The 19,806-nt window shown below is 52.8% G+C and overlaps 1 protein-coding gene across 5 annotated transcripts; it reads right to left on the reverse strand.

The window, feature by feature from the left end:
- Nucleotides 516–19,798, reverse strand: LOC110402754 (transmembrane protein 121). 5 transcript variants are annotated; one of them, XM_021405162.1, is made up of 3 exons: nt 14,931–16,533; nt 4,474–4,989; nt 516–3,752 (listed from the first exon to the last, which is right to left on the reverse strand). In XM_021405162.1, the coding sequence occupies exon 3, from the start codon at nt 3,230–3,232 to the stop codon at nt 2,294–2,296; it is 939 nt and encodes a 312-aa protein (XP_021260837.1). In that variant the 5' UTR covers nt 3,233–3,752; nt 4,474–4,989; nt 14,931–16,533; the 3' UTR covers nt 516–2,293. The 5 variants fall into 5 exon arrangements, with proteins under 5 accessions (XP_021260837.1, XP_021260835.1, XP_021260839.1 ...); XM_021405160.1 differs by lacking the exons at nt 4,474–4,989; nt 14,931–16,533 and adding an exon at nt 19,703–19,798; XM_021405164.1 differs by lacking the exon at nt 4,474–4,989 and having other exon boundaries at nt 14,935–16,533.

A 19,806-nucleotide genomic window follows, 5' to 3' on the forward strand; every position in this document is an offset into this window, starting at 1 on the left:
GCTGGGAAGAGCAGCGCATGAGATGCTGCAGTACTGGGGATGCTCACCTGGGCACACTACGATCCCAGCTTGTCCCTCTGACTGCTCTTTGTCTTCAAGGAGCTGCAGAAGAGGGCAATCAATACACCTTGCTGGGGCCGTTGTAATGCTTCCTGCGACGTTATGGTCATAACGTTTCCTCAGGCTGCTGTGATCAATACATTTGAGACGCTGAACATGTCAAAACCACATAAAACATTTATTAAGGTGAAATTAAATGAGCACGCGTGAATCAGTGACCTAAATGCATGTTATCCTTCAAGGATGCCAGACCTGAAACCAGGCACGCGTGAAACCCCAGGGCACTCAGAGCTGTGCTGGGGGGTGGGAAGCTGTCCTCCTTCCCCACCTCTGCTCGGTACCACCTGCTCTCCCACACCACTTCCCAGCCTCCCCCAGGGCACTGCCCATGGGCACTTGCAAGTTCCCTCTGCTCAGACCGGTGGAAGAGCTGCAAATAAAGGCTCATAAATCAATTACCCGAGTGACAGAATGTTATTAGATACTTGGGAGTTAATTGTACAGATGCTAATCGCACGTATTTTAATGGCACCAGTAGAGATGTAGTATATAATTCCATAGGTATTCCAGAATAATTTAGCAATTTAATTAATTTCTGCTAATGCCTTCTGAATCACCTGTACTCTTCCTCCTGGGGGGAAAGGAGGCAGAAACTTTTCCAGCCAGCTACATCTACTGCAAACTCACAGCTGTTGGCAATGACACCGCTTTATTTCTCCATGGATTTATTCCCAGCAGAGAAGCCCCCACCACAAGGTCACCCCCAGGCGATGGGGTGCCCGAGGAGAGCTTGACAGCAATGCAACCGGCTGCTCCTAAATGTGGAAAGCTGGATCGGGGCTATGCAAAATGCTTTGGACAGATCATGATGGATTGAGAAGATGGAGGCTAAAATGAGTTGTGGATTTAGGTCAAATTCAAGGAGCACAGCCAGGAGAAAATGTGGAAGGAAAAAGTAAACAGCAGCAGGCGTTTTATTCCAGTCTCCTCCAAATGAAATGGTTCGTTTAGAAAAAGCAAAAATACCCAGTTCTGTGTGTTTGCTTCCCTTTTTCTCCCATTCCAAGCCAAAGGAGCTGAGAGCTGCCCAAGCCCTTGGGACATCGTTTCAAATGCACAAATGTTAGTTGGCTTTTGGGGATGAGGACACAAGAGATTTGGGCCACATACAAGCTGCCCTCCCCCTTCCCCCAGTGGCAGAAAAAAGACCACAAGAAGCCATCATTCTCACTGGGCTTTTATTGTCCCATTGGCCCTCATTTCCCACCCTGTACCCAGGGACAGAGCCCCTTGTCACCACTTGGGCAGGGGAGACCTGGGGATGTCCCAGTGGTCCAATGGACAGCCTGGGGACATTCCCATTTCTCCACTGCCTTCCCCAGCATTTATTTCTTTTTTTTTTTTTTCCTAATTTGAAATATTTTATTTAAAAAATATAGTAGCTGTGGAAAGCAGCCCTCTTTACAAATGCTTGATGCCAGAGTGAAAAGCATCGCTGCCATCCTCCTCAGTGCCTACATGTGCTGGCATGGGAGGGGCCCATGGGGAAGGAGTGAAACAGAGAGACCCTTCCAAAAATAGAAATATTGTGCTGAGTCGTTTCAAGTGAATGAAATCCGTAACACACCAGCATGAGGTTGGCTCCAGCTTGGCACGTATTGCTCCCAGAAGCACTGGGACCGGGCTGTCCTCACTGCCACCTGCCATAGGGACATGGGACCCAGGGAGATGTTATAAATAGCAAACTGTAAACACAACCACTGGGATATGAGACATCTATGATCACAGGTTTTACTGGTTACATCCCACCCTCCCCCCAGCCCATAGACCCAGAGCCCTGTCCCCACGCCATAAAAAGGTCTCCAGTAACAAAATCTTCATTCCAGACTTGGGGTCAAGGCGAGGTGCTCAAGGAGTAGAAAGGGACATTGCAACCTCAGTGGTCCTTGCTTGGGAGCGGAGAGGTTGGCAGGAGGGAGAGAGAAGATTAGCTGGTTTGGGTCCTTCACAAGTTCATTTGGTTTGACCGGAGGACTCCTAGGGTTATACCTGAGATGAAGACGTCTAGGGGACACTCCATAGCTCAATTACAACGTGGTTGGCGTTTTGCGCCTAGAAGAGCCCTCACTGCTGGGATTTGTCCCTCGCACTCATCCTACACAGCTAGAGAGCAGCAGCACCTCTCCTCCGCTCAGCACGGAGTATCGGAACCAAGGCCCTGAGCCACCGCCCATCATGTGTCCAGGATCTCGCTGGTGGGCGATGGCTCGTGGGGGATGCCCTGTGTGCTGTGGATGGTCTGGTTGTGGGAGAGGGAGTTCTGCTGGAGCTCCAGGGCGATGGCATTCTGGGGGAACTCTTTCACCTGCCTCTTGTACTCCAGGAAGGTGCACGCCTTGGTGGCAATGGCAATGATGTTCTTGCCAATAAAGATGGTGGACACCCTGCTGTCCTGGAACAGGACCATATTGATGGCCCGGATGAAAATGGTGACAATATTAATGGTGACCAGACTGAGGACGGGGTAGAGCATCATTTTCTGCGGGGCAATGTGCTCCCCTTGCATGCTGATCTCACTGAGGGAAACACAAGGCAGGATCAGGAGGAGGATGTAGCAGTAGAAGAACATGAGCCCCTCCGCCCAGATGGGCAGGCCGGTCCTGTGTGGCTCCCACAGGTTGGCCTGGATGTCCAAGATGTCCAGCAGGTCGAGAGCCACCCAGAAGAGGCGTCCCCGCAAGTCCTCTTTCTTCCGAAAGGTCCGTATGTACTCCATGCTGTCCAAGGCCACCAGCACCAGATAGAGCCCTGGCACACAGATGGAGAGCAGTAACGTCAGGGCCTTCCTGGCCACTGTCTCCAGGTTCTTCTTGTCCGCTTTGTAGTTCTGAAAGATGAAATACAGTTTGATCTCCAGCACAAAGATGTACAGGAACCACAGGATCATGGCGTAGCCCCGCTTGGCCGTCTTCACCTCCGCGCCCACCCACACCGCAACGTAGCGCAGCACGATGAGGAAGCAGATGTCCCCTACCAGCACGATGATGCAGACCCCAATTTTGCGGGGGCCCTGGTTCTGCTCCACCAGGTAGGCGTCCATGAAGGCCATGCTGGTCATGATGACGATGGTGGTCAGGCAGACGTGGCGCTTGTCGGGTGGTGGCAGCACCATGGTGAGACAGCCTCAAGCCGGCACTAGGGGAGCAGGCCTGCCAGCAAGGTGAGGGCAGACATCAGTGTGGGCACCACGGGCTGCCACGTCCCCACTTGAGGAGCAGGCCGTGGAGGAGCAGCAGGTCAGCTGGCAGCCCTGCTCCTCAGGGCTCTGTCCTGAGCCCCCAGCCAGCCAAGCGGCCTGAGGAACCTTCCTCTGCCAGCAGTCAGGGCTCACACAGGGTCCCTGCTCTGTGTTCCCATTGTCATCGTGGTCTCCAGCCCCATGTGGAAATAGACTTCCTGGCTCCTGGCCCCAAGCCTCGTGCAGATCCTTAGAAGTGTTGCAGGAAATCAGGCAGCAGGGAGAAGCGAGCTGGTAGAGAAGGAAGAAGAGCCAGTCCTGGACTGTGGGCGTCCCTATACCTTCATGGGGAGCCACCTCCACACCGATCCTGGTGGGGCTGGGTCATGCCTGTAACAAACACCATGAGCTCCTGCTGCCTGTGGCTGCACATGTCTCGCTCCATTCCATCTCTCTGGAAAAGACGGCAGAGAATGGGCATTAGGAACCCTCTGTGCCATGGGACAACTGTCCCCCAGCCCCTCAATGGCTCCCACCCACGCACCCTAGCATGGGTGGACACCCAACACCATGGCCCATGCATACCTTAACATTGAGTGGCTTTTTCATAGAATAATAAAGGTTGGAAAAGACCTCCAAGGTCATCTAATCCAATTCCAGCCTGTCTCCACCATGTGCACTGACCACGTCCCTCAGTGCCACATCTCCATGGTTCTTGAACACCTCCAGGAGCAGTGACTCCACTACCATCCTGGGCAGCCCATTACAGTCCATTGCCACTCTTTCAGAGAAGAAATTTTTCTTAACATCCAACCTGAACCTCCCTTGGCACAACTTGAAGCTATTCCTTCTCATCCTACCACCATTACCTGGGAGAAGAGACCAACCGCCATCTCGCTGCAACCTCCTTTCAGGTAGTGAAGAAAGAAGCCTAAGCAAGCCATGGCTAAGAAACTTCAAGACATCAAAAGTCTTGAAGTCTTGACTTTCTTTGCATGAGGAAGCTGCTAATGTTGGTGGAGCCTTCCCCAGCTGGGACAACTGGTGTGCAAAACTCACATCTCAGGTAGGAGCTGCTCAGGACCAAGGCAAGGAGCCCAACGGGACAGATGAGTACCCATGCACGGAACTTCCTAGCATGGCAGGCACTATACCACAAACAGACCTGCACTCACCAGCATGGCACCTCACAGGCACCGCTTGTTCCTTCTGTGCGTTCCTCCTTTGGCTTTCAGGTAAAAATATATAGTCACTGCTGCAACTGCTTTGAGGCTACTGCCAAGTTTTACAGGGGATTTACAGCCAAGGATGGATAATTCCAGATAAATTAGGTCTTTCAAAAGGGAATGCTGGTTTTTTTTTCTTTTTTTTCCTCTCTCCTTTCAGCATTTATTCCTTCCAAGGACTGTGGTTATTGGAGGGCAGCAGTTCTCACACCAGCATGGGCACCACAAGAGCTGTGCAAGAGCCACTGTTCTCCCCACTTCTCACAGTCCTGCCCATATGGAAGCAGGGAGGTCTCCACGCTGAGTGATGCATGACTGTCCTACTGGGAGGGGGAAGTACAAATCCCATCGGAGGACTATTACAACAAACAGGTGGCTCTTAAACAATCTTTTTAAACAGTCATTACTTAGGAAGTCCCACTTCATAATTTTTAAATGACGTTCCGAAGCCGCTTGAGAAACATGCTGGATAAACAAGAAAATGAGTTTGTCAGACAGCCACAAGAGCACATCGGAGGCAAATATTTGTTTAGACAAGTATTCCCAATACTTTTCTCCCAGTGAATTCCTGTTAATAAATGTGGGGAGGCACCATGCAGGTCCTGCCACCAGCCCTCAGGTGTCCCCAGCCCCAGCACTGAGCCCCCCCAGGGGTCGGGCTGCTGCCACTCAGCATCCTCACTGATGCCTGCAGGAACCTCCTGAACCCAGCTCTACCTGGAAAATTAGCTTAAATTATTGAAGTGATTTGAATCCTGTCTATAAATAAAAAGAGGAGTGAGCGAGACAAAAAGCGTACACATTGCGCTTCCCAGGTAGTTAGGATGCCGCATTGCTTAAAGCTTCATTTGCACTTTAATTGCATTGATTTATTCCAGCTTTCCTGGATGTAAATCTGGAGGTGCCCTGCAGAGCTGCTGCCACCTCCCTCCTGCCTGCAGCTCCTCCTCTCCCTGCCCAGAGCTCACCCCTTCAAGTGCCACTGCATACCCACGGGCACCTCCATGGGTCCCCCTCTGGCACTGCCATGGGATGCTCACAGCCCAGGGTCATTGTGCAGCCAGCAGCCCCCGGGCTCTGCCTCCTCCCAGGCATCTCAAGCGCATCCTGTGCAGGAAACAAGATTGAGGAAGATTTTTTCCGGGCCCTGCCCACTAATTGTATCTGAAGGAGGAAATAGCCCTCCTGCTAATGATTATATGTAATCTGCCGTGTGGGCACAGCAAAATGGGCAGAGAGCTGTAGACTGTTCCCAGAAGAAGCAGAACAGCAGGGCTGGCAGAGGAACCAGCCTCTGCCCACTGCAGCGAATACACCCACACTGCACTGCTGCCCACAGGTTTCCCTGCCACCCTGGTGCTTGTGCCCCCCCAGGGCTGTGCCTGCTCACAGCGCCCAGCTGGGCAAGGTTAGACAGGCACAGAGGAAAAAGCCCTTGCAGACATTTCAGGTGCATAAACACAGTGTTCAGAGAAAATAAATGAGTCATTTTGACTTGAATAAAAATGTAAAAATTATAATACTCTGCTTCAATGCTATCAAAACAATTTCCCAATAAAACATGTGGCTCTGGTGGCAGAATTGCTCAGCGTTTCCAAGGCAGGTGCACTTGTAAGATCTCATTCTGATCAGCACCAAACCTCAGACCTCCGAGTGCCCAAATCCCCCCAGTACCCACAGCATGGTGCTGCTATGTGGACACTCTGCTCTGGGCTGGAGGTGCAAAGCACCGTGCACAGATAGTGGGGTGACCAGAGCAATGGGACCCTGGGAGCTGCAAAAGTGACCTACCCAAAGCACACAGCTGCCCACAGTTCCATCCTCAGCTGGTATTTCCCTGGTGAGATGGCCAGAAACCAGCTGGGCACCGAGCTCCACCTGCATGCAGAGCCCAGCGCTCCAGTCTGCTCAGCACTACCAGCAGGCATGGATCTGAGTGCAAGAGCAAAGCAGAGCAGGAGCACCATAGAGCACAGAGCTTGCAGCTGAGTTCAGTAGTTCAGGGCTGCTCTTTTGCACGTGAGTCACCACCAGGTCCTCAGATAACATCATATTATTGATATTAGGGGAGAGAAAACCAAGACACCAGTGTGGACCTTCTGTACAGCCTCTTTCCCCTCTGCCCAGGCAACTTTGGTCAGAGGTACGTGGCTGTGCCTCTGCCATCCCTCTGCGTGGGGCTGCAGGGAGCGGGACATGGAGCACTGGATGGGCAGCATGCTGCCACCAGCCTGCTCTCTAATTGAGAGTGATGGTTGGGTTCCCTATCAACACGAGGCTGCTGCAGGAGGGTAGAATCACAGAATCACGAAGGTTCAAAAAGACCTCCAGGAACACCCAAGTCCAACCACCAGCCCACCCTCACCGTGCCAGTAAACCACATCCCTCAGTGCCACGTCTCCGCTATTCTTAAACATCCCCAAGGGATGGTGACCCCACCACCTCCCTGGGCAGCCTGTGCCAGTGCCTAATCACTCTTTCTGGGAAGAGGTTTTCCCTAATATCCAACCTGAATCTCCATCATGCCGAGTGACTTGCAGAATCAAGGGAACTCTGTCTCACCACACACTTAGTGAATTCATTCTGGCAATAGGTGTCCAGCGTTAATTATCGATGGCAGCAGCTCCCCACCACCAGGCTCAGCAGCACAGCTCCCATGGCACGTCTTCCTGCAAACAGTGATGAATGTGCCAGTCCCAGACCAGAGCTGAGTCACTCATGGGATGGTCAGTGACACAGAGTACCCTACGGGGGCAACGTTGGCACCCACCGCTCCAACACTGCCTAGGAGATAAGCACTGCACCTACCTCAATACACAGCAAGAAACAAAATGCCAGCCCCAAGGTCAGCAGGGAGACATTTCTCTTCCTCTGCTTTCAGCCTTCCTCCTACTTGCCATCTAATAAATCCAATAACATCCGTCTTGCTGGTGTCTAATTCAATCCCAGTGCCCAGAGAGCAGACTTCTATCACTCAGAGCTGACCGACTACATCCTTGGCATATGAGGCCAGCCACGGGGCTCTGCAGACTGCTCCAGGAGACACCAATTACCTGGGATCAGCACTCACCCTCCCCATCCATTGCACGCTTATAGGTTTTCCCTGGGTCACGCCTAATGGAATTATCAAGATGCTTGAACATTGTGGACAGAAGCAGCTGACAGCTCCCAGCCTGAGCTCTGGGCAGGGTGAGAAGCCCTGTACTCCAGCTTGGGGTCAGGTTCAATAAGCTGGCTCTGACTCCTGTCCTAAAGGCAACAGATTTCCAAGGCTGTGCGGGAGCCATCATCAGGCCCAGCTCTCCAAGCACACTTTGGGATTGCCATGCTGGGTCACGCTCAACACAGTGGGATTCATGTTCCCAAAGCTCCCCCTCTGTTCATTTCTATAAGCTGTTGGTGTTCCGGGCTTTCTTTGGTAATGAAATTCTCCCCCAATGCAAAAAAAAAAAAAAAAAAAAAAACCTTCAAAAAAATGAAAACGCATTGTTGTGAAGGGAAAGCCCTACCGAGGACAAGCACATGGAAGGGGCCGCTCTCCCGGCAGCGAGCAGTGTCTGTGCCCCCGGGGGATACGGCAATTTGCTGTGCTGGAGCTCACTGCCAAGGAGATGAAATATTTACGGCTGCTCACTCTTGCTCTCCATCTCAGGCCGCGGTGCCTGATTTGTTACAAATTTACATGCATGTTTAAAGACATCTTTCCAGCGCTCCCAAGCACAAAAGGTTTATTTTTCCACGTAGCGCTTTGCCATCCCTTCTCCTCGGTGCCCGCGTTTGTCCCCATCCTCAGTGCTCATTTTCCTCTTAGTAATGATGATCATTATACGAAGAAAAATGGGTCATTGACAGCGGTTGCTCCCCAAATGAAAGGCTCTGTCATTAACATTCCAAACCTGGCTTCCAGCCTCAGAAACAGCTCTGGGTATCCGTGCATCTCTGCGGATGCAAAACCCCTTCCCCGGGTGCCACGTGCTCTGCGATCCCAGCACAGTGCTCCCAGCCCCTGGGACCACCTGCGGGGGCCCAATGGGAGGTGTCCCCTTGGAAAGGCAATGCCATTTCGGCGCAAAATTGTTGTGCACAGAGCTGTAAGGCAATACTAATCTGTTTCAAAGCTTAACAGGCTGCTGAAAGATGCTATTTAGGGACGGGGAACTACTAACACCCCACTGTGATATGGGAGGCATAGGGGGTGCTTAGAGGATGAGGGATGGAGACAGAGCCAACGTGGCCAATTCAGGAACTGCTTTTAAAAAGGGAAACCCAACCCAAGCTGCCAACTTTTGGAGTCATTTCTTTCGAGCATTTTTTTTTTTTTCATTTTACATCACAGCGCATGTGGGAAGCTCTTGCTGCTGACCACAACCCACTGAAGGCACTGCCATTCGCTCATAATTGCCAGCCCTGCCCTGCGGCCACCAAACAGCACAGCTCCAAGCCCTGGAGCTGCAGAAATTACGATCCAGGGTGAGGGTGGGATGTGGGGCACCCCCAGGGCAGGGCAGCGTTGTCCCTCAGCTCCGAGAGACAAGTTCGTTTTGGTCCAGCAGTTTGGCTGGAAATCCAATGCAAATTATATCTCTTTGCCCACCATATAATTATTTGCAGTGGGGTTTTTGAGCAAAATAAAGAATTGTGAAGAATGGCTCTGAGCCAATCTGAAACGCTTTGTTCAGCCTGAAAAAGCTGTCCTTTCTCCCAGGGGCTGCTTTACCCTTCTCCTCCTCCCACCCCTCTGCCGCTAAACCTTAGATTGACTTCAAAACAGCACAGTGTTCGGGCTTCTCAAGAAGAATAAAGATGACAAGCAGCACACCGAGTGCACGCAGCCCATGCTGCAGTCTGCTCCCCCCAAAAGCACTGCCCTACACCCTGGCACAGCTTCGTTGTCCTTCTCTGGACACACTCCAGGGCCTCAATGTCCTTCTTGTAGTGAGGGGCCTAACGCTGAACTCAGCACTTGAGCTGCGGTCTCACCAGAGCTGAGTAGAGAGGGACAACCACCTCCTACTCCTGCTGGCTGCACTATTTCTCGTACAAGCCAGGATGCCATTGGCCTTCTTGGTCACCTGGGTACACTGCTGGCTCATCTTCAGTCAGATATCAGCCAGCACCCTCAGGTCCTTTTCCACTGCACAGCTTTACCAGCCAGTTTAGTTTACAAAAAAAATAAAATCCCCCCTGTGTAAATCAAACAAGTCTCTGAACCACGAGGAACCAGATGCAGCTGCATGGACCTGCCACCACCAGCCTGTCTGCAGTGCTTGGATCCCCTTTTCCGTGGAGCATGGGCTCATCCATCCCATGTATAGATGGCTTAGCCTGCAGCTCTGCACTGAGCATTCTCAGAAGGAGGCAGTGAAAGAGGAAGGAGGGATGGAGCCTCTTGCAACAGCCATATGCACATCTGCCCCACACCATCCCTCAGAAGTCATCATGCATCCTGGCTCCTGCTAGACAGCATTAGCAGCAGGCAAGATAGTAGATGGACTGCTGGAAGTGATGATGGATGCCAAGATCCCAGTGAGCAGGGACCGGCATGCTGCCCAGGAGCACCCAGCAGCCCGCTGCATTGTGCTGGCAGCTGCTGCCTCTGGCTCTGCATCCCCCTGCATACACATAGAGGGAAAATGGGATGGGTAATTTAATCCTATCCTGCTAGAAGCACAGCAACAAGCAAGCCTGCTCATCCTTTGCTCTATGTTTAGCCCAAGTGTATATTAAAAACCTGAGCTGGATGCTCACCAGCCCCTGCTTAGCTAAACTGCAAAGTAGGGGAAATTCTCCACCATCAACCAGGACAGCTCCAGCCTCTTCCCAGTCCCCCTCCACTGTAAATTCACGAGCAGTGATGGATAAAGCAGCCCCAATTCACTTATAAATAGTTTATAAAAGGTTTGTAAATGGTTTCTGGATGCTTTAATGAGAGTTAATCAATTGTTGTGGGCCCAACAGGTCACAGATTGCTTATGGCCATCAATCACTGCTGATGAGCTCATCAGCATCACCACAAATCCAGCAACGGGTTTTAACACATCTGCAAAGAGTTAATAAATAATGAATGAACGACACAAGTTCCCTCAGTTGAAAGCTGCAGAAGGCCACCAAAGATGGCATTTGTGGGAAGGTGAGGGAAGCACCACAAGCCAACATCTGCAAGGAACAGAGATGTGAGCAGGGAGCACTCCCAGGAGCCGCACTGCAGCAGCACGCAGCAGCTAGGACACGGTGCTTGGCCTCCTCACAGCAGTGCTTTATTATCATTAACAGGGAATAATTCTGGATGATAAAAGCAATTAAGTGTAAAAATAGGTAATGATCCACTGCCTGTTGCATCCAAAAGTTATGGAAATCCCTCATAAAATGTTCACCCTAGCATAGAGTTGGACCTCAGTAATTTTATAACGTAAGATGGAGAACCTTGCTTACAGTCAGAATGTTCATAAGGCATTCAGATTCGTCACTGGAGGCTCCCTTACTGCTCTTCACGTCTCTGTGAGCACAGAGGCAATCACAGTAGATTCTAACTTTTTACACTGAAGACAAATGATGAGATAACTTGGACAGAACCTGCTTGTGGGCTCACCCAAGCACTTGGGGCTCCCAAGACAGACTGTTCATGAGCGGCTTCACCATGCTGGCAATATTTTGAACAGCAGTCCAAACCCAAAGCTTTGCTTGCTGGCTCTTGAGCCTCCAAGATGGGCTTGGCTCGTGGTTAAAGCCTTGTTCTGCAGCCATGAGTGCGAGACGCTTCCCACTGGCTTCCAGCACCAGCCAAAATCCTCAATGAAGCAGCTAGCTCTCCACTACTTTTTCCAGAATGCTTGAAAAACCTGAGCACATCCTGAATCCCTCGGGGCATTCCCTGGAAAGCTCTGGCCCTCCCCAAGCACTCCTGCTTCAGGCATCAGAGCACGTGCACACAGCAGGAACCCGTGGCACAGCGCATCCCAAGGCTCTGCTCTGCTCCCTACCAAGGAGGGGCAGTGCCCTACAGCAAATGTTGTCCAGCACCCCGGTGCTGAACGCAGCTCTGCTGGCAACCCATCTTAGGGCCACTCTTTGGCATCTGCCAGCTGCTGCTGCCCAAGGAAATAACCTCAATTATAATGGTATTATTAATATTAATGTGTTAATATTGCAGGGCATGACGGTACCCATGCAAGGAAGAGAAGGATTGCTGGCGTGCAGAGTGCTGGCTGAGAGGGCAAGTGGGACACTGAGACGCAACAAAAATCATAAAAAGAGTGCGTATACAAATATATAGCTTTGCATATATATAAATATAAATACATATGTTGTTATGCTAAGCCAGGGAGACACAAAGTGGATCGGCTACAGTCCTGACATCCTAAAATTAGGTTTTATGTAAAATAAGCACTCGTTTCATGTAGGGTGGTTGGTATTAAGATTTATTTTCATCCTGACTTGTATTACTGCCTGATATGATTGGGCACAGCCCAGGGCACATGAATACGGTTGCCATTCATAACATATACACAGATTCATGACCTAGCTAGCAAGCTGAATTGCCTCGCAACCTTTTTTCTGCTGCAGAAAGCTTAATAAGCGTGTGAGTCCCAGAGCAGAAGAGACTCGATGTATTTGCTGTGCAAGAAGAGCTCTTGAATGGAGTTGTAAGAGCCAGGAGCAGCTCTCACCAAGTGCCTCCAACCCTCAGAGGGAACTGAGCTCCAACAGAAGATGGGAGAGCCACAGATGGCCCCAGAGGAGGAAAGATCTTCTCATGGGGCTCTGCCAGTCTCTGTCCCCATTGCCCTGTGGCCCCATGTCACCCCACACACATTTCCCTTGAACCACGCGTGGCGTTTCTCCACAGCTATCTGCATTGACCTTCACAGCTGCCATGGTGATGAACACCACGGAGAAGCCTATAAATATCACGGATGTGCCACACGCTGGCCCTTTTATGGGCTCTACTCTTTTCCATTTACTTATATGCAAGACATTTTACAGGACAAGTCAATTAAGCCTGACAGCTGGCTGACAGTGAATTCCACCCAGCGACGGCTCACAGACACTTTGCATTAAGCACGGTGACGTGACATAGAAGACCACTACAAGTCACTGGTGGCAGATTGCACTTAGCCACTTTGAAAGGTTTCATCCAAAACTTCATCTGACTTCCCGTAGCACCCCACTCTCACCCAGTGCTTTCACCATCCCAGTGTAACTCCCAGCTCCTAAAGAGGCAGCGCACTCCCCAGAGGTGCCCAAGGCCAGGCTGGATGGGGCCCTGGGCAGCCTGATCTGGTGGGTGGCAACCAGCCTGCAGTGTGGGTTGGGTGGGCTTTAAGGTCCCTTCCAACCTCAGACATTCGGCAAGTCCATGGGTGTGTGAAACAGAGCAACCCCCTTCCTCACAGGCAAACAATTCCCACTCTCCAGCTTCCGGCTGTCCAGTCTGGCTTGCAGACCCAGTACCTCCTTTCTGATCTTTGATCTTGAATGATCTAACAGTGCTGAGGAAGGCAGGTGCCACATAAAATCACATTCATTCACTTGAAAACCTCACTTTCCAGCAATTTTTCAAATGGAGGCAGTTTTCATCAGTTCCAGTTTGATGTTGAGCCGACACCTGAACCTGGTCTAGAAGGGTAATGAGCATCAATGAGTCCCCTTAATGTGACCTATGCCACCAGAGCTCAATGCCTGTTTGACCTCAGGTTTGTAAGTCCGGAGCCCAGAGTAATAGTGTCAGCTCTTCCCTTTCTTTCGTCATTTTCTCCTTTGATTGCTGCTGCATTTCCCTTCGCTATTTCTTCTCTTTTCCCTGAATTGCTTTATTTTGCCTTTACCAATGGAAGTGGCTACCACACTGCTTCACCAAGTTCTTCTGCAACTACAAATCATGCACCAGCTCCGAGCGTGAAGATGAGCTCAGATTAATGCTGCTCTCTCCCCACAGCTTTGAGGCACAGTCTAAGTGGGGCTGCAGGGGTCACCACTACAGCCCCTCGCACATGGAATGGTGGCTCACACCCTGTGCAGCACGTCCCATGGGTGGACCATTCAGGAGAATTCCAGCAAGACCCAACCAGATGCTGAATATTTTGCAAAGGGATTAAAACAAAGCTTTAAAACAAACCAGGAGCCAGAGAGCCCACAAGAAAATGAAGTGCATGGAAGCTGCCCAGGAAAAGGCTGCTGAGTAGCAATAAAATCTTTGTTAGCACAACTGGGTATGGCAGCAGCAGGTTGGGAAGCCCAAGAGCAGGCGTGCAGCCTCACGACTCAGAAAAGAGGGAAAGCAGCAGGCAGCCAGGGTCTCACTCGCAGAGGGAGAGGCAGCAGGAGCCTAAACTCAGCTCTGGAAGAGAATCAAAGTGCTGCAGCCCACAGCAGGGACCAGCCGCTCGGATGCAGGATTCACCTAGCCTTGGTGTAAGGGGGGGTTGCTCCCACATCACCAGCAGACCGGCAGGGGTGCTTTTAATGTACACAAGTCCAGAGAGTGTACCCAGCTGTCCACACTTCAATAATGCAAGAACTCTCAATCTTTAATAATAAAGTTTCTATCAGTCTACACTTGAAACTCACAATGCTAATGAAGGGCAAGGGCAGGAGGGGGGTGCAGAAAAGCTCACACACATCATCCTGCCATGCTGCTACTGCAGAAATTAACCAGCAGGAAAGCAGGACGCCAGCCCAGAACAGGGCAGGCTGCAGGCTGAGCTGCCTGTTAATTGCCACAGGCTCTAGGAGCCTGCCGCCTGGTTCCCTACACCAGCACTGAGTGTGAAGGTGAGCTCAATGCAACACTGCTCTCTCCCCGTGAATTTGAGGCACAGTCTGCAAGAGGCTGCAGGAGTCACTACACCAAAGCCCATTGCAAGCTGCCTCAGCCCCATCCCCTGTTTGCAACCAGATTTTTATGTTCTGTGCTAATTTCCTGAGGGCTTTCATTTGGGTTTATCATCCCCAACGGGATCAGTAGGACTGCAGCTGCCACCCCAGCATCTGCAGCCAACTCGCAGAACGGCAGCAGGGCTGTGGGATGGAGACTGGTCTAGCGGCCAGGACTGCAGGCAGGCAGGGATGTGGGCAGGCAGCTCAGCTCCTGCGGGAGTCAAGGGATCACTGGGGCCACCTTCAGAGTCAGCACAGTGCCTTTGGAGCCACCTCAACCCAGAGCCAGGCCCGACCCCCAAATACATCTCACCGTGACCTGCTTCCTGGGCCCTGACAGAGCCCTGGGGAAAGAACAAGCACTGCGGTCTTCCAGCGCTGTTGCATACAGTGATAGATTCTGCTTCTCATTATTAACCTCTTACAAAAGGCTCAGTGCTACCTTCTGTGGAAGCAATATTAGGTTAAGCAACTGTTGATAACTTATCTCCCATTATCAGCAACTTCATTCAAGGCCAATATTTACTCACATACTGGAGGCATAGCTGTATTCCCAATAGCATTCTTTGTGTAGTTGGATGAGAGCAGCTTTTAATACATCCTCAGCGCTTTGGAGGCCCACATTGCCTGGGCACAATTCCCATCCCATGCAAGAGGAGCCCTGCCTGCATTACTGACACAGGGCAACCCCTGTACCTCCAGACACCACAGGGTTCTATTCCATGCACAGAGAGAATTCAGGGAATACACTGTGGGAGAGCAAGCTGAAAGTGAGCATCGAGCCCTATGTCAACTGATAGCAATCAGGTAATCGGTTATTTAAAACAGCTGTGGCTCATTCATTAGTGCATTTGGAAGTGCTAACAGGCATGCCCTTAAAATCAAGTAGGGCAGCTAACGGCCTTTCTATGCTCCTTTTTCTTTTTTTTTTTTTCTTCCTTTGGTCTGTCTGTCAAGCACCACCTGCACACCTCATAATTTTTCTGCAATGTGTCTCAAAGTGGACAAGCACTGGTTTTATTTCCAACCATGCAGTTATTCTCCCTGACTTTCAATAGCAAACAAATGATGGGGTGACCATCTGTGCGATCAAGCCACACAAACTGCATTGCACTTGCACTTATAAGGAGATTGGTGGCTTGCATGCAGCACCAGCCCTCAGCCCAGTGGAGCCCAGTTACCCTGCTCCATCCCTGCGCCGACTGGGCAGCACCTCGTCACCAGAATGGGATGGGCCACGGTGTGCTCCTGCTGTGGCCAGCAGCACGTCATTAGCTTTCTTTGAGATGTTTTGCCAGAGAGCCCCATTTCTTCTTTATGACTTTTGTTCCTATTGTGGCAGTGCTGCAGAGCCTTAGGCACAGACCAAGACCCCACTGTGCTGCATGTGGTGGAAGCAAAGATCAGATAGAATTTGCATCCCAACAAATGAGATCCCTGCAGCCTCGCTTTTCCCCACACCATTTGCCGGGCGTGAAAGTCCTGCAGCTCAAGCACAGCACGGGGACCAGGAGCACAGCATTCAGCTCTCAATATCCCCTGGCACAGCAGCGTGGGCTGTCCTGATCCCAGCCCTGCTCTCAGGTGGGAGCAGGGCCGGCACAGCCCCTCCAGCACCACACACTGTGATGACAAATAGCACCTCGGTGTCCCCTGCGCTGCTGTATTGTGCCTCTGCAGCTTTGGAGTCGTTGAACTGAACCCTGATCTGTAAGCAAGTGACAGCCCCAGGAACAGCCAAGGGCTGCCGAGAGACCACAGTAAATGCTCAGTCTATGCCGCAAGTGGTGGGGACATTGTAAGCATGTCCCCTGACTCTGTGCCCAGCTGCGGTGACCTTACAGCCTTCAGCATCGTCATATTCATCACTAGGAGTCTCACAGTTCCCTGGAAATGCAGCTACAAGCTCTCCAGGGCTGGTTTCAGCAGTTTTATTCCTAGGTAACAGCCCTCTCCTTCATTTATAGCTTTGTCTAGACACACAGTCAGGAAGCGCTATAACCATCCGTTGGAAGAGCCCTGCTACCCCCCCAGTTCCTGCATTTTGCATCTGCGCACTGAGCACATGGGGCACTCGGTACCAGAGGGCTGCCAAACAGAGAGCTGGGGGTGTCCCATCCCTGGAGGTGCTGGAAGGGGCCCTGGGCACCCAGATGTGGTGGGGGACACCAGCCCACGGCAGGGGTTGGAGCTCAGTGATCTTCAAGGTCCCCTCCAGCCCAACCTTTCTGTGACTCTGACTCTAAGCCTCGCAGAGCTGCAGCCCCAGTACCTGGACGTGCCCGTGGCAGCCTGGCTGCCGGGAGGGGCGGTGACTCCATCTCCTGATGCAGCTTGTTGTCAATTATTTTGCAGCTCCTGTGTGTATTCACGCGCTGCACAGCACTCGGCGTGCTTCGAGATGAAAGGTGCTTTCACCAGCACTTGTTTCCTATTATAGGCCCGGGTTTGACACTCCCCCACCCTCTCATCTAACTTTCCCTACAAAGCACTTCTCGCTTTTTCATCTTTCTTCTGTGGGCCCTCGCCAGGAGAAAAATAAAAAGGAAGAAAACATATTTATTTCCTTTTGGAAAGCCTGAGATTAATCAGACCCAGCGGTGTGGGGAGGCTCTAACAGAGGTGATTCTTTAACAAAGAAGCCTGCATCCACGCTGCAAACTCCTCTCCTTAAAAATGGCTGGTGCCTGAGGAAAGACAGCCTTTAGTTTGTGCTGTTAATGAGACCAGTGGATGTTTTAATTAAGTTGGATGGGAATTTTCAGAGTTACTTGATGCAAAGTTGTGAGCCTATAAGTGCCACCTTTGATGCTTGAGTTGTGCGATAAACACTGGGTGAGTCCTGCAGGGCTGTAGTCCTTCAGCACTGCCAACAGCTGCTGCTGGAGCACGCCGAGCCCTGCTCTGTGCCTCCTCACAGGGCTGCCAGGAGGGGACCAAGGGGACGAGCATGCCTGGCTGGGGTGATGGTGCCCTCCCCAGCACTGGAGTCCGCCTCTCAGGGGTGCCCCAATGTTGCGGGATGCCCAGCTGTGCCCCGCAGCTCCAGGAGGTAGGTAGGGAAAACCAACCGTGGGAAATGCAAATGCCTTCCTCCGGGATGCTGCAGGGAGAGATGAAAGCCAACTCCATTTGCATTAGTTCCGTAACTCTGGATGTTTTCCCTTTCCCGTTTAGACTGGAACTCACACACACACACGCGCTTCTGCCACAGAGCCACCCAGCTGCCAGCTGCTCCTCCCAGGAGTTCTGCAGAAATCCCCACTTCCACCCGCAGCTCCTCGTCAGCGCAGAGCGGGCTGCGGGACTCCGGCACAGCCACTGCTCCATCCACGGCCCCTGCGCAGCCTCGCGGGGGATTGGCAAAGAGCAAAGCGACGACGCCGTCGCACGCAGGCACAGGGGCTGAGCTTTGCGTGGCACGCAGCAAAGCGTCGGCAGCAATCCGTCAGCTTGTTAAGGCAGAAGAACAGCGAGAGGAAAACATTCGCTCCCCGGGTCTGCGTGGGAAATGATGCGGCAGTGCTCCCCCCAGGTGGGTGCGGGCTGCACGCTGCGCTCCTGGGGACACCCCACCACCGTCAGGGCCGCGTCCTCCTGGGTCCCCTCTGTGCTTCTCCATCAAATAGGAGGTGCCACAGCCACAGGAGGGCATGGACGGTTATGTACTTGCAGCCTCCAGAGCTACAGAGGTAAGTGGGACGGGGCTTGGTCTCCTCGCCCTGCTGGTATCTCAGCCAGAGAAAATTTTCTGCAAACCTGGCTCAAACAGGCAGCTTTCATTCCGACAGTGAATACTTTGTATTGGGAAACACAGAAATATGTTCAGCCCATTCTACCCCATTCTACCGTTGGTTGCAGCAAAACCTGTAGGGAGCCCTAAATTCCTGCTTATTCCATTCTCCATCAGCAACAGACAGGAGAGAATTTCTGGGAGAGGATTTTGCACGCAGCAATGAGCCTCCCGCATTTGCATCCATTCCTGCCGGTAACATCCTGGGCACCCTCCATACCCACTGGGTACCCAGAGGATGGAGCACATGGCACCTGCAGAGGTGGCTGTGGGGCAGAGGGCACAGCATCCCCCAGCCCCCAGCAGCACAGTGCTGAGCTGCGCAATGCCAGGGGCTCAGGCAGAAACCGAGGGGCTGGCGCTGGCAGCAGGCATGACAGTGGGCTCAGGAGCATCCAGCAGCTCCCAAGGATATCTCAGGGTCCTCCTCTAGCCAGGTATAATGTCAAGGGTGCTGCCAGGATTTTGCACTGTGTGGCCGTAAGACACGGCCCCATGGACACTATGGAGAATATAGAATTTTCAGCTCCTCTTGAATATGTTCCTTCTCCCATGATGTGAAGGGTTCTTGCTTCTCTCTGCCCATACAACACTGCACACAGCTTAAGACGCAAAACCCACTGCAGGACACATGAGCCCCGGTGCCAGCTGCTCTGTGACAAGTGTGACAGTGGCACATCCAGTGTGAGGACCTCAGATCCCAACCTCCTCTAGCCAAGCAGCCGCCAGTGGGGTCCCCAGGGTGATGTGCCAGGCTCAGCACTACTCCTGCATGGCTCTGGCAGAGCTGTGGATCCATGCTCCGAGCCCACGCAAAGTCACAGCTCAGCTGCACAGCCCGGCTGCCCGATGGAGGGTGACAGCCTGCCGCCAAGCAGGGAGAAGGGGAGGGCTGCACGCCGGGATCCGGCAGCGACCGCGTGAACGCACCCGGGAGAAGCAGAGAGGCACGGCCCCAGTATCTGCTCCTGGGGGTGGGCTTGGTCAGAGGAGAGGAGAGGGCAGCAAACAGCCCCGCAGGGAAGCGCCGAACCCAAGGCTGTGCCGCTCTCCCACCCTCGCTTTCTGCGGCAGCAAAGGGAAGGACTCCCAACGCAGGGACCTGGAGCATCCTTCCCAGCGAGGACAGCGTCCCTCCCGGTCCCCACCGCGAGGAGAGCTGGAAGGAGTCCGAATTCCCTGGAGAGGGCAGGGATAGAGCATGGCGCATCCCCCGGCCGGGGCCTATCGGAGAGCACTCGCTCCGTGGGGCGAAGCTCTCCGAGCAGCCCCGGGCATACTCTCGGGGACACCGCGCTCCCGCAACTCCCAGGGCTGCGGGCAGCTCCCCGGACCTAAGTTTTCTCCGAAAGCACCAGAGGCTTCTCCCTGCATCCTGCCCCAACCGGAGCCCACGCCGGGAGGCGAGGGGAGCGCTACGGGCGACCACGGGGGAATACCCATCGCCGCAGCACCCGGTGTCGGCGGGGATGCTCGGAACCGCGCGAGCCGCTCGGTGCGGTGCCTTACCTGCGGGTAGGCTGCGGTCCGCGCAAATCCGGCTGCGGCTCAGGGCGGGCGGGCGGCTGCCCCCGCTCCTCCCGGGGGCCGCGGAGCCCCACCGGCCGCCCGCC

Source organism: Numida meleagris, chromosome 7, assembly GCF_002078875.1.
Source record: "Numida meleagris isolate 19003 breed g44 Domestic line chromosome 7, NumMel1.0, whole genome shotgun sequence".
In the NCBI taxonomy this organism is placed as follows: Eukaryota; Metazoa; Chordata; class Aves; order Galliformes; family Numididae; genus Numida; species Numida meleagris.